This window comes from Natrix helvetica, assembly GCF_964273705.1.
Source record: "Natrix helvetica genome assembly, chromosome: 1".
Classification (NCBI taxonomy): domain Eukaryota; kingdom Metazoa; phylum Chordata; class Lepidosauria; order Squamata; family Natricidae; genus Natrix; species Natrix helvetica.
Window position 1 is genome coordinate 111212715 of NC_138548.1, and position 14497 is coordinate 111227211.

Here is a 14497-nt window from a genome sequence, read left to right on the forward strand (position 1 = left end):
TGTTCTTTGTCTATTCCGTAGCTTTTCAAATCCTTTTCTATGATGAGATTTTCCTTAAAGAACACACCACACAACTCCAGCCAGTTTGTCTGAAGTTTTCAAGAGGTTGAACAGGGCTTTCTTTGGAATGAGGCAAACACAGGGTGGTGTGCTTTCTTGGCTAGCTCGAGGCAAAGTACTGTGTTTCAACTGGATTTGTACTGTTTACTAGTTGGACAAATGGATCTAATGATTGTAGCTTGGCACTGCAGAAGAAGAGGTCAGTCCGATGGCCTCCAACGATTATAGTTAGTTAGACTAAGAAAGAAAGATTCAGTTTTTTCACAAGTGCATGAATCTCCACATTCCTTTTTGCTAAATAGTATTTGGCATTTGAATCAAGTCTCTGCTTGAATGGAGGCCAGAGGAAAAGATGAGAGACAACCTAGGAACCTGAGCTTTACAGCCTTGAAGTATCTGGAGAAAAATTGAGGTGCAAATGAAAAGAAAGAAATTTAAGAGTCAGAATCTCACTTCATTAAATGTAAAATACCACAAAAACGGCTGTTGTATCACAACGGTGACTTACAAGAGCATGGGACTTACAGATTTATTTTAATATAATTCAGAAACAAGAAACAAATACAATGTAATTGAAATCAAGTTGGAAGGGACCTCGGATGCCTTCTTTTCCAACCCTCTGCTCAGTCAGGAAACTATCATTCCAGATAAGTGGCTGTCCAGTCTCTTCTTAAAAGCCCCCACTGATGGAGCATCCACAATTTCTGAAGGCAACTGTTCCACTGGTTAATTGTCTTCACTGTTAAGAAATCTCTCCTTAATTCTAGGTTCCTTATCTCCTTGATTAGTAAAACAAAACTTCATTCTCTTATTATTTGAAATAGCAAACTTCACCTTGGACTCCTTTCCGATTGTATAAAATCCAACTCCCATAATTCTCAGAACACCAGAAAAAAAACCTGAAGTTGAAGATAATGTTTTACAATCTGGATTACAGAAGTACACACATATAAATGGTTTTTTTTTTCCTTTTAAGAACATTAGAATGAAAATTGGGGATTGGAACTGTGCAAAAGAGGGAGTAGCTGCTTTCTTAATCACACACAAAAAGAACCATATGACATTATGGTGTGATTGTAGCAAATGTTTCAGAGAAATGCTGGAAGTTAGGCTAAATTGGAGAAAACATAAGTTTTCATTTCTGATTTTAATCTCTGATCTATTTTTTCTCCTTTTCTTTTGCAGGAAATCCAAGGGAAAACCAAATGGTAAAAAGCCTGCAACAGAGGAAAAGAAACTGTATCTTGAACCAGAATATACGAAGTCCAGGATTACTGACTTTGAATTCAAAGAATTAGTTATATTACCACGTGAAATAGACCTTAATGAGTGGCTAGCTAGCAACAGTAAGTATTATGAGATTTGCAACAACTGAACATTGTGTTGGTTGTTTTTCATAATCAAAGAATAGATAAAAGGAGAATCTTGCTTCCTGACAGTAAGCTGGAAAAGGACCTTCCTGAAATCCAAGCGTGGATTTCTGCTTAGATTCCGGGCATGATCCTTTTCAGCCAGCCTCTTTGAGAGTGAAAGAGTTGCTTTGCAGAGTGTCTATGGAGATTCTCAAGCATCCAGGTCATGGTTGACCCAAAGGTGCTTTAAAAAGGCAACTGCACTGTCTTAGTTTTTTCCTTGAAAATGTTTAGCTTCTCCTCCAAGAAGCTTCTTTTTGAAGTGAGGAATGTGAGGAGCCCTCCATTAGTTGGTGAGAGCAGCATGGGAGGGAGCCTGTTTTTGTGTGTGTGTGTGTGTGTGTGTGTGTGTGTGTCTTGTGATATGTGGGGGTGGGTGGTAGTGTGGGGGGAGGGCAGCTGGGGTTTTTGCTGGTGCTGAGAGCTTTCCCTTGTAGAGAGGCTTGATGAGGATAATGGGAATTTCCAGGTCCCTGGTCTTTGGGGACTTGGTTTTGGGGATGAGGCTGCCAAAGCGGTGGAGGAGCACCATGGAGAAGTAGTGTGCGAGATGGAGAGTGGGCCACTCACCGGGAACACAGAATTGTTGTCTTATACTAGTTTCACATTCCAGTTTTTGGTCCCTATCAGTTATGTGTGCTCCCAGAACAGCACTTCTAGTATTACACCTCTGTCCCCCGAGCTGCATTGGCTTCTGAGTTCAATTCAAGGGGCTGTTTTTAACCTTTAAAGCCTGTCATGACATGGGACCAGATTGTCTGAATGATTACCTCTCTCCAATTTCATTGGCCTATCCCATTAGATTTACCAGAGTAAGAAGTTGCAAATACCATACATCAGGGTCTTTATTTGGTGGATGCTAGGAAGCAGACCTTCTCTGCTGTAACACCTGCCCTATGGACCACTCTCTTCCACCCCCACCCCTCAAAGTCAGATTAGCTCTATCCTTGTTATGATTCCAGAAGTCCCTCAAGACGGTTATATCATCAGATTTGGGGTCTCAGGGCACTGGGAACACTCTTAAATGCTCAGTTACAGGGATTCTTTACTGTCTTTGTGTGGCTTCATATGCTTTATTTTTTATAATATCTTTTTATTCTTATATTGATTTAGTTTTATAGCAACTATTTTATGTATTTGTTTTTATTGGTTGTTGTATGCTGCCCATTTCTGTGAGATGGTTGACCATATAAATGAGACAGACAGACTTGTTCACTTCTTCTTGAAGGCTGTATGGGTGGGCGCCATCCTTGCCTCATGGACAAACTCTTTTGAAGGAAAGGAATTTCCTTTATAGGAAATATCCACCATCATGGCCCCTCTTTTGTACTTACTGGTAGCAGGAGAAACCTTAGAGAATGCTGCTTACTGCCTAGTGGCTGAGGAGAAATTGTTGGTGAAAGACATTCCCTAAGACATCCAGATCCAGCTGTGGCTAATACAATTCTTAGCAAGAAAATGCTTGGGTAGTTGTGATAATGCTGAATGAACGATTTCATTTATGTCTAATTTCCCAGCTCTTAAGCCCTCTATTTTAGCCTCCAAACATGCAGAGTAATAATGGAAACTTTGGTGTTCTTTTGTCTTTCAGCGACGACGTTCTTCCACCATATCAATTTACAGTATAGCACCATCTCCGAATTCTGTACAGGAGAGTCGTGTCAGACCATGGCAGTATGCAATACGTAAGTTGTATCTTTTTTGTTGTATTTTGATGGCATGAATGTTTCTTCTTTTCCAATTGAGGAATGCAAAACAATTGTCCCTGTAAAATTGCAGGGTAAATTGAATGTAAAAATTGCATTACTTTATCATTACTCTTGAAAGAAGAAAATACTGTTAACTCAGAATTCATAGGGAAAAGGTAATGCAAATAGCATCGTCACTGGACTTCAGATAATGTTAATAAAAGGCAAAATCTACCTAGCAGGCATTTAAATTTGCAGGTGGATGTTTCACTATTTCCATCCACCCTTCTAGTTTGATATTTCTAAAGACAAATATACTGGTTCTAACTGGGGTGGCGTTCGAAAAATGTTCCAAAAAACATTAACATTTAAAAAAGAGAGCAATCAATTCAGAAGGCTAAAATGGAACTTCCTGTTGTGTGACATTTCATTGGATTCAAGAGATTAGAATACTCACTTAGGAATGGCATCCACATTTCCAGCATGGGAGGGGCAGAGCACAACAGCATAGGAAAAATCTTACCTGAATCAGCCTACATTATTTTTTCCTCTTATTATGATCCTAGTAGTCACTTTCTCTCACAGAAAAATATTTCCAAGTCCTACCCATTTAGTCTATCCTTCACTTTGCAGAGGGTTGTTTGTTTGTTTGTATTTGGCTGAAGCTCTGTGATACATGAGAAAATATAATTTTTCTTCATGTATCAGTTCAGACTTCAATCAGCCCCTTAACTTAGCTGCTTGTTGATTTCAACACTCATATTAATGATCTCTCTGATTCAGTTGTTTACTATTTCCTCTTCCTGCCTACTTCAGTTTTCAGCTTCACTCTTCTGTATATTGGTTTAGCCACTGTTTTGATTTAGTTTTCATTAATAACTGCTCTATATCCTAACCATGGAACTGCTTCTTCTTAAATCACATTTTTAAAATTATCTGCTGCTTGATTCAGGCTACAGATTGGTTCAGGGAGGTTTTTCAGAGTGCTGCCTATTGCTTATGAGTCTACTCCAGAGAAAAATCCCATACACCAGCTCAGTAGTTGTATTTGATAATTTCAGTTATGTTTTTATGAGGTTAAAGTCTTTTGAGTGGAATAAAAGAGCTAGCTGACTCAGTCACACCAAATTCAGACCCTTCTCTTATCTGCTATATGTGGGAACACTATTATAGCTCACTAGTGATCACCAGTTTTAGGAATCCTTAATACTTCAATCCATCATGCCTAATTTAAAATGGTACTTCTTTTCATCTACAATACAATACAATAGCAGAGTTGGAAGGGACCTTGGGGGTCTTCTAGTCCAACCCCCTGCCTAGGCAGGAAATCCTATACCGTTTCAGACAAATAGCTATCCAACATCTTCTTAAAGACTTCCAGTGTTGGGGCATTCACAACCTCTGGAGGCAAGCTGTTCCACTGATTAATTGTTCTAACTGTCAGGAAATTTCTCCTCAGTTCTAAGTTGCTTCTCTCCTTGATTAGTTTCCACCCATCTACTGTGTTTCCCCGAAAATATAACTTGTCCTGAAACTAAGGCCTTTTCATCTTTTTCTCGTGGGCAAAAATATAAGGCCCCCTGAAATAAACCCGCTGGACAATCCCCGCTCCAGCCAGGCAGAGCACTGCTCACCGACCTAGCGGTATCCCGAAGGCGCCAAGCTGTGGAGCAAGGCGCTCACGTTGCTTGCTGTTTTCGGGCTACTGCTAGGTTGGGGAGTGGCATTCCGCCTGGCCAGAGGGGGGAGTTGCCAGGCGGCTGCTCCCTTGCGAGCGGGCTCCCGAAGAGACGGGCGCAGCCTCAGGGGTGAAGTAGCCATGTGGTAACCACGCTCACGAGCAGCCACCCGGCAACCTCCCTCTCCAGCCGGGCAGAGAGCCATTCACTGACCTAGGGGGTATCCCTAAGACGCCAAGCCACGTGGCGCTCTACCCGCCCCCCAGCTCCCATGGCTTGGCACATTTGGGATAACCCCTAGGTCAGTGCATGGAGCTCTGCCCGGCTTGAGAGATTGCACGAGCGCCTGTTTCACCCACAGCTCACATGCTTCCCAGCCTCACCATGCCCTGGCCCAGCTCTCCCTGCAGAGCCAGGGCGCCGGCACCGCTTTCGCTGCCACTGCTGCGCTCTGAGCATAACTTCTTCTCCGGCTTTCAAACTCCAGAACTCGTCTTCTGATTCTTCCAGCAGCAGCCGCTCTAGGAGTGCGCTCTATGGTTGGTCCTATGGCAGCCGGCCCACAACCATAGAGCGCACTCCTAGAGCAGCCACTGCTGGAAGAATTGGAAGCTGAGTTCCGGAGTTTGGAAGCCGGAGAAGAAGTTATGCTCGAAGTGCAGCAGCGGTGGTGTCCTGGCCCTGCAGGGAGAGCTGGGCCAGGGCATGGTGAGGCTGGGAGGCATGCGAGCTGGGGGCGGAACAGGCGCTTGCGCAACTACCTTCTCCAGCCGGGCAGAGCTCCATGCACTGACCTAGAGGGTATCTCGAATGTGCCAAGCCACGGAAGCTGGGGAGCGGGCAGAGCACCATGTGGCTTGGTGCCTTAGGGATACCCCCTAGGTCAGTGAATGGAGTTCTACCCGGTTGGAGAGGGGGTTTGCCAGGCGGCTGCTCATGAGCGTGGTCACCTCATGGTTGCTTCACCCCTGAGGCTATGCCTGACTCTTCGGGAGGCCGCTCGCAAGGAAGCAGCCGCCTAGCAACCCCAAAACAATAAGCCCTCCCCTGATAGTAAGGCCCAAGCAATATTTTGTGGGTCAAAAGAAAATAAGACCCTGTCTTATTTTTGGGGAAACACGGTATTTTAAACACAAGTCACAGATATATATATCTGGGATAAAGTATTTTCCATTTCAGTTGGAGATGCATATGTTTCAGTTTTTATTCTATAAGAAATAACTTTCTTTGCAAAGAAAGCAATAATCTCAATGATTCAGCTAGACTAATTTTTTTCACAAATTTTCTATAGGCTGTGGTTTAGCAGTCTCTCTTTTGGAACATAACTCAATCCCACAAACTTACTTTTTTCTTATTGTATTAACTAAGGGTCACTAAAAATCTGTAAAAAATCATAGTTGTACTTCTTCCTGTAAATACTAATTCCCCAACGTTTCTAATTCTTGTACCATAGATAAAAAATGAATCATTTTCTCATTGCAAAGCATAGAATTATTGAAGTCATATATGACAATTTCACCAGAGTTCTATACTATGTTTAGATTATTTAAAAAAAAAAATTAGTCAGAGGACAACAATATTTGCAAATCCTATTTTGAGACCACCTTCACTGCATAAATATAAATAGTTAAACTATTCTTGTCCAAAAATCCATACCTAACTTAAAAAATAGATTGTAAGTAGAAGTGATCATTTTGTACAAGTAGCACGAAATGATTTTAAAAAGTTGTTCTTTTAAATTTGCCATAAAACTCCAAACCAAAGTATAACTTAGGTTCAATATTGGATTTCAATCGCATTATATTTCTCAGTTGTGCATCTTCATAATATTTCCTGAGATTGAAGATATCCAGTCAAAATAATCTGCTCTAAAAATAAAATCTTGATTTTTTAAAATTTAAATGTATGAAGGACAATGGCAATTTTTCTTGTATTAAATTTCTGGCGGAGATAAATTAGTTGAAAGAACCTGAAATAATTACCACTTAGATAATAAAGATATCTTGAAAGCAGCACAAAGCACAAAACCTTAATTCTATTCCAACTTCTGATTTTCTTTTTGAGCAATTTGATGGCTAACACATAATTCAGTTTATTTACCTTCATAAGTAAATTAATAATTTTAATTTCCAAATGGGTAAATTTCTTTTAAAGTTTTGCATCCATACAGTTTATTATCATACTAGCTTTTATTAAAAAACCAAAACATAATAATTTTGAATAATGAAGCTTTCTTGAATTTATAGGAAAAAGTTAAGGTTAAAGCTGTACATTTGCAAAAAGATTAATAAAACGCTCCTTTCCATTAATCTTCAAACATTTAATTCTATTACTTGCACTAAAGGCTCCATTGTTGATATAAACAATAATGGTAAAAATGTCCAACTCGCAATGATACTTCTATTTATTCTAAAATATTCTGAAATTCAGTACTTTATCCAGAGATTTACTACATAATTATTATTTTATTTGTTTATTGGTCTTATGTTGATGAAATCACTCTAGTTCTTGAGTGACATACATCAGTAAACCAGATTAAAAACAAACATCTATAATAAAAATAAAAACACATTGAAGACCCTTTCAAACCTTCATATTTGAGTCATGTACTGTATGTGAGGTGGACAGATATAAAAATTAAGCAAATAAAAATAAACACGGGGTACAGCACTTAGTAGACCACCATATATGAATGTTGAAAATTATTAACAAGATTTTCTCCCATTCTGTTTTAATTAATTTAAACAAATAAGGCTATTGGAGTTAATCAAATAAGAAATAGTGTGGTGCTATTTTCATTGAAGGCTGCAGACATAAGCAAAATACATGTAAGACAGAGAATATGCTTAAATTTTGTCTGCATGAATTTCCTTTTTGTTTAGATTCAGCAGCCTTTCTATGTGCTTTTGCTCATTGCTTAATAAATAACATTCTCTGCAACTAGAAATATCTTTATAGCATAAATTAAGTACTGTTAAAACAATAGCTATGCATCTTTTGGGTCTACTACTGGCTGACTTTTATATTTGTTCTATGGTAGAATAATTTTTTAAAAAATCATACGTGTTTCTGTGTGTCTGTTTAGCTGTTACTACATACACTATATTAGGATGGTTAGATGGTTGTTTCTTAAGGATTCGCCTGTCTTTAAGACTATTGCTCCAGTTTCTGTGGCCAGATCTCACTAGCTTTTTTTATTGTGTATAGAGAGTCTTGCCAATCTGAGCAGCAGTTTTGAGCTTGCCTAGAGACAGATGTCAAACTTTAATGTTTAACCTCTTCTTTTGTTTCTTTGCTAAAATGGGCACTTCCCCTACTGATTGCGTGAAGCGAGATTTTCCTGTTGCTACTGTTTTCTCTTTGCCCTTTGATCTTTTTAAAAACTTTTCATGTGGAATTTATTTTCTTCAGCTCATGACTGTTTAGAAATACATAAGACACAATTTAAATCCTCTTTTGAGTACTATGAAAACATCTCATAGTCTAACCCTGTTTCTGAAAATGGTTGCGTGCAAAGTACCATTTTTGTGCTCTGAGCCAATATTTGTTAACATATCCTCACACAAAATAGTTTTGTTTGTACATGAAAGAATCTTTTACAAAATGAGGGTGGTAGGCTTAAGCCTAAGTTTTTATAAAAATATAAAGTTTATCAGTTTCATCTTTTTCTACACAGAAAAGTTTTTGTTTGTCTATCAACGATGGAGATATGTACAATAAATTGTGATGGTTCAGAGGGAGTACCAGAACACCTTGAAAAGCGGATGAAATAAAAGTACAGAGGCCTCTCAGACATATTCTAAATCATTCAGAAAAAAACTTTCAGGAGGTTAGGAAGTGTCTGGATCCTGGACACTTCAGAAATTGCCCACTTTTGCACTTAGAAACTCTTCTTATCTACTGAAATTTTAGATTTAGATTTTATTCTTAACATGCAAGCTCAAGAAACATAGACTGTTGCTGTTTCATAATCTTTGTTTTGGAGTGACTTCTTGACTTCTTCATCCATGTTGATAAGCAAAAGCATGTGATAATCTTTCCCTACATTCTGTCGTTATTGGTCTGCATAGATGAATAAAGGATAGTTATGCTCATCCTAGGGACACGGTGGCTGAGATGCTGAACTTGTCAATGAGAAAGGTTAGCAGTTCTGTGGTTCGAATCCCTAGTGCCGTGTAATGGAGTGAGCTCCCATTACTTGTCCCAGCTTCTGCCAACCTAGCAGTCCGAAAGCACATAAAAATGCAAGTAGAAAAATAGGGACCACCTTGGTGGGAAGGTAACAGCGCTCTCTGCACCTTTGGCGTTTAGTCATGCCGGCCACATGACCACAGAGCCGTCTTCGGACACTGCTGGCTCTTCGGCTTTAAAACGGAGATGAGCATCGCCCCCTAGAGTAGGGAATGACTAGCACATATGTGCAAGGGGAACTTTTACCTTTATGCTCATCCTATTTGGGATTATGACAGAATACTAGATATGTGTTTTCGGAATATTCCCCTTTAATCTCCTGGTAAAAATGAGACACAGGAAAGGCCCTGGGCAAGGATATTATCTAACTGCTGACCTCCAACCATTAGGCAAATGGAACATACATTTGGCAGCTTGAATTTGGAGGAATTTCATCCCTATTCTCTTTGCTTGCAACTGGGTTTTTAAAAAAAGAAAATAAATCTCATCAAGAGTCAAATTCTTCTTCTCTATCAAGAATGAGAGTTGTTGTTGAGATAACATTTTGAAGATAGGTTGGGCTCCATGGACAGAATATTTGAAACTGCCAAAATTCCATTAGTAATAGTACCAACCGGTAATTGATGTTGCTTCATACAATAAGGTTCTCACGAAACAATGGTAAAAATGCTAACAGTGTAAAGTTTTCAGCTTGTTGCCCTCCAATTAGAATTATGACTTTACATTTTTCTAGCCAGCATTGCCAATGGTCTTCCTGGCTGGGAGAGACAAGACAACGTATCTAATGGGGTCAAGGTTAGGCTGGCTGAAGTGTATTTCTTGAATGTGAAGAACATTACATTTAAAATCCCATTTGTACAATTTATATAGTTTAATTTTTTCCAGGAGCTCAGGTCATTGTTCACACTACTCCATCTCCTGTGTTTATTTTCTCCACAAGAACCACCTCTGGGACAGGTGGGACTGAGCGCAAAGACACTCAGTTGAGCTCCCATGGCTGGCTTGAAACAGGGGCGTCAAGTTCAACTTCTTAGCCACCGCCCTGCTCTGGCTCTGCAAATAATAACACACCTATGACAATTAAGTATGTGTCATATATTTTCCCTCAACAATGTAAGACTTCATTGAATATTAAGTTAATTATAAATGCTGTACTAGACTTAGACATGTGCTGGCTCCATTAAAAATTCACTAATACAGTCTGAAGCCCCATGAATGAAAAGCATCTTTAGATGTAATCTGCATTCCTTTTAAAAGTGTCATGGAAAGAGCACAGAATCTTTATTCATATAGTTGTGATGAAAATACCTCCTTTGAAGGAGCTTTTTGAATTGATGTGATACTTCCAAGAAATGTTTGAATTCCCCTCTTCATAATAGATCAACGTTTTCACCACCACAAACTACAATCTATACTTAAAAATGCACATAAAATGTAGTTTTATGTTTAAGACTAGTTGCAGAAGTGTGCTAGCTACTGTATGGGATTTATTATGTTGAAGTTATCTGCTATTATGCTGCCATCTCCTGACAGCTCATGTTACTATACAAAATCTGCTGCATTTGTATGTATCAGCCTGTTGTTGAAAACCAGAATCTGAGACCTTACAATTCTGCATTGAGTTGTTTACTCTTACATTTCGTTTTTAATATTCTATTAATAAGATGCAAACCTGCATTTGAATACGGAAGGATATGCTCAGAGAAAGATTAATTCAACAGAATATATGCTCAATTTAAATATATTTTTAAATATAGTTCATTTTTTAAGTTGGAACTATGTAAATTGTTGCCTGTAACTACAGTCATCCATTTTATGGGATGAATCCCTTAGCATAATACTTTTCATCAACTGGACAAAATTTCTATTTATTTTATGAAAAAGTAACTGCCTTTCCACTTGCCTCAGTACAATGTACGCATTTGTTTAACACATATGATGAAAGTTGTGTCAGAAATGAAGTGGGGACATTAATTATTTAAATCAGATTTCTAGGAACTGTTTGTAAATACTCCTATTTGCTAACTTTGAAAACAAAATAAGGCTTTTCCATTTTCAAGTACTGTTTCCTTAAAACCTGAGACTAAAGTGTGACCATATGTACAGTATATAGTAAATCTTTAAAATAGTCATTCTGTAACAAACTGGTTTATGAAAACTACATTGCTAAAGGCGTGTGTCATCTCACCTAAAACAGCATCCTCAAGTGTGACTTGGCCCTTTCAATGTGTTTCTGCAGTTGAAACATGGTTTAAAGCTTATAGTAGTTCTCCCATATATAGGATCTGCTTTTTAAAGTAGAACAAGGGTTCATAGAATTGCTTTATAAACAAATGGCAGTTGCTGAAACTTATTCCTGACCCAAGCATTATCGCTCACGACACCAGATTCTCACCAATTTCTAATTTTACAAACGTCATTTGTTCAAATTAGAGTGGAGAGCTTAAGTTCTAATAACAGTATTCTAAAACTTTAATTGGAATTTTAGCTGCTCAGCTAAGGCAATATTGTTTGCTTTTTGGTGGTCTTGAGATGAGCTATTTTTTTCAGGTTGAGAGCTGCACTTCGGCTTTCTGTGGTGTGATTTGGCTGTGTGTAAAGAGAGAATTTAAGCATTTCAGTTATTTTTTAAATCCCCCAATTCTTTGCTGACTTCTTTCCATAATAACTGAGGAGGTGAAGAGAAGCACAAAAAATAATCATGGGAGCCTCATGTGTGGGTTATAGCTTATCTGGTAACTTACATATCCAGAACAGATTTTACCATACTGCTCATTCTCTTTGCAGACAATACTACTGGTATGATGAACGAGGAAAGAAGATCAAATGTACAGCCCCTCAATATGTTGACTTTGTCATGAGTTCAGTGCAGAAGTTAGTGACGGATGAGGATGTCTTTCCTACTAAATATGGTATGTTTATTCTCAGGAAAAACCCTAATTCAGACAGATTTTTTATGGCTTTCATTCATTGCTGTTTGATCCAATTTAAATTAAATGAACTTAAATCATATCTCATTTCATTTGTAGACACTACTCATTTTACCTTACTACCTCTAGTTCAGCAACAGACTTGGCCAAAAATGTTTTTCATCTAAAATCTAGAATGTATTATGGTTGGGGTTGAAATAATCACCTTCTCCAAAATGAGCAAGTCACACTTTTTAAGCACAAAAAAAGACTTCTCAGGCGTGTCAACCTAATACGTATCTAATAGAGTTGAATGAAGAAAAGTATGGTGCAGTAGCCTGAACAGGATTTGTTCATGACTGAGGTGGTGGGCCATCACGGCTTTCGAGCCATTGCCACCATCTGCACTGTAAAAGATATCCTGAAGGAAGTAATGCTGATGGGACAATCTTTGCAGAAGGCCAATTACCTGGACTTCTTTCTCTCAGAGGAACACCAATTGCCCTGTACGAACGACTCTAAGAGATGTGCTGTTAGTTTTAAACAATATTTCATGAATAATTATTTTACTGTTTTTAATTGCTTGCAAATCGCCTCACGAGAATTAAACTCGTGAGGCGAATTTTTCAAGGAAACAAATATTTTCAGACGTCCAATGGCTTCTCTTCCTTTCACTCTCCTTCCTTTCACAACAGGCAAAGAATTCCCAAACTCATTTGAATCCCTAGTGAAGAAGATCTGCAAGTATCTGTTCCATGTGCTAGCCCACATCTATTCGTCACACTTCAAGGAAACTCTGACACTGGAATTGCATGGACATTTGAACACACTCTACGTACACTTCATCCTTTTCATCCGGGAGTTTAATCTGGTGGACCCTAAAGAAACAACCATCATGGATGACCTCACAGAGATCCTCTGCAGCAGCAGTGGGAGTAGTAGCAGTAACGGAAATGGCAATGGCAGTGGTGGTGGCGGCAGCGGCAGCAGTAGTAGTGCAGTAGCACAGAACCACGTGAAGGAGAGATGAGTCCTCCCAACCAGAGCAAAACCAACGCTAAAAAGGAAATTACTCTCTATTCTCGGATGTATGCATATGTATATGTGCTTATGTGTGTGTGTGTGTGTGTATGTATATATATATAAATATATATACACACACACAGACATACACAACCAAGACAGCTTAAGCAATTATGCTGCCACCACAGGACATGTAGACACAAGGGACTGTATGGAGTTTTGGTTAAATGCATCATCCTTGGCAAGACGTTGCACCAGTTCTGTGGGGATTTTTTTTCCCTTCCCTCCATTTCTCTCCTGTTCCTCCCTTATCCAATGGATTATGAGTGCTGTTTTTAAGAGACGAATCACATTTTTTGAGTTGGGCTACTGCTTTGTGTTCCCTTTTTTCCCCATTCTGCCCACTTCCTTTTGGGAAGTGGTCCTTGTCTTTGAATGCAAGCTCCCTTTTTATCTGTCTCATTTCCTCTCTAAGATGGCGGTACTGCCATTTCTTTTTTTTAAAAAAGTTGTAAACCGTGACTTAACATGTAAAGTGGCTTACACGGGGGTTACATTGAGACTTGTCTTTGTTTTTACTTCAGTTGACTCTTTTCCTTCCCTTCCCTCAGACCTTTTGCATCAACCCTTCATTGGGTTTTAATGGGGAGGAAAATTGTTTTGGCCCAACTAAAGTAGCAATAAGGCTTCCAGTGCACTTAAGGAAGGTGGTTCCCTGATCTCCCTGGCCTCAACGTGTGGATCTTGAAAGCACCCACAAAAGTTCTGGTACTGTTTGGAGAGGAATGCCAGAAGATATACTAGCCAGGGGAGGAATCCCACCCTGTGGTAAAAGCCATGACTGCTTCTTCTTCGCCAAAGGGGGCCTGAGACAGGATGGGAAGGGGGCACACAATCTGCCACCACTATGCTAAGAGAGATGGCTGTTGGCATATAATTATGTTGTTGGCTTATTTTAGTTCATCTGTCCAATAATAATAATAATAAAAAAAAAATTCTATCAGACACAAGTTGCATTTTCTTTGCTGCATTAGCAGGCATTATTTGTATTTCGTTGCATGGTAGAAGTGTAAAGTTAAAAGTTCACTGGACATACCATGGGAAGTTGCTTTGGGGTTTATTTGGGGTTGTCCCCCCATTTGCATTTTATTTTCTTAAGGCATGATATTAAGCATGAGGATATTTAGCCTGATATTTTCCATTCAAGTTACACATCCTTCTGATAAATACTTGGCATTTCTTCTTTCCCCATTTCATTCTAAACAAACTCAGCCCTTTTCTGATCACATCGAAGAAAAGATTTCCTGTGAAGTTCAAGTTCAGTTTTCAGAGATAATGTGCTCCAACTGCTGTGAGAATCGGTATTCTGTTCAGATTAGGTTGCACTCAAGAACTAGTTTGCATTCTCTCATGTTATAATGTATTTATTTCAAAAACATGGTGTTAACATGGGACAGGGAGAAGACTCCTTAAAGTATCTTAGGTGAAACTGTTTTTCCTCTTAGATGTGTTCTCTTTATAAAAAGTCAAATATA

At 38.9% G+C, this 14497-nt stretch overlaps 1 protein-coding gene across 3 annotated transcripts in view; it reads left to right on the plus strand.

The window, feature by feature from the left end:
• MOB2 (MOB kinase activator 2) overlaps positions 1-13972 on the plus strand; it is a 120213-nt gene extending 106241 nt beyond the window's left edge. For all 3 annotated transcript variants that reach the window (XM_081934783.1, XM_081934782.1, XM_081934781.1), the window contains exons 2-5: positions 1246-1406; positions 3064-3157; positions 11818-11942; positions 12635-13972. In XM_081934783.1, coding sequence (XP_081790909.1) covers positions 1246-1406; positions 3064-3157; positions 11818-11942; positions 12635-12969 — 715 coding nt within the window. In that variant the 3' untranslated portion in view covers positions 12970-13972. The remainder of the gene's footprint in view (positions 1-1245; positions 1407-3063; positions 3158-11817; positions 11943-12634) is intronic.
• The last annotated feature ends 525 nt before the right edge of the window (positions 13973-14497 follow it).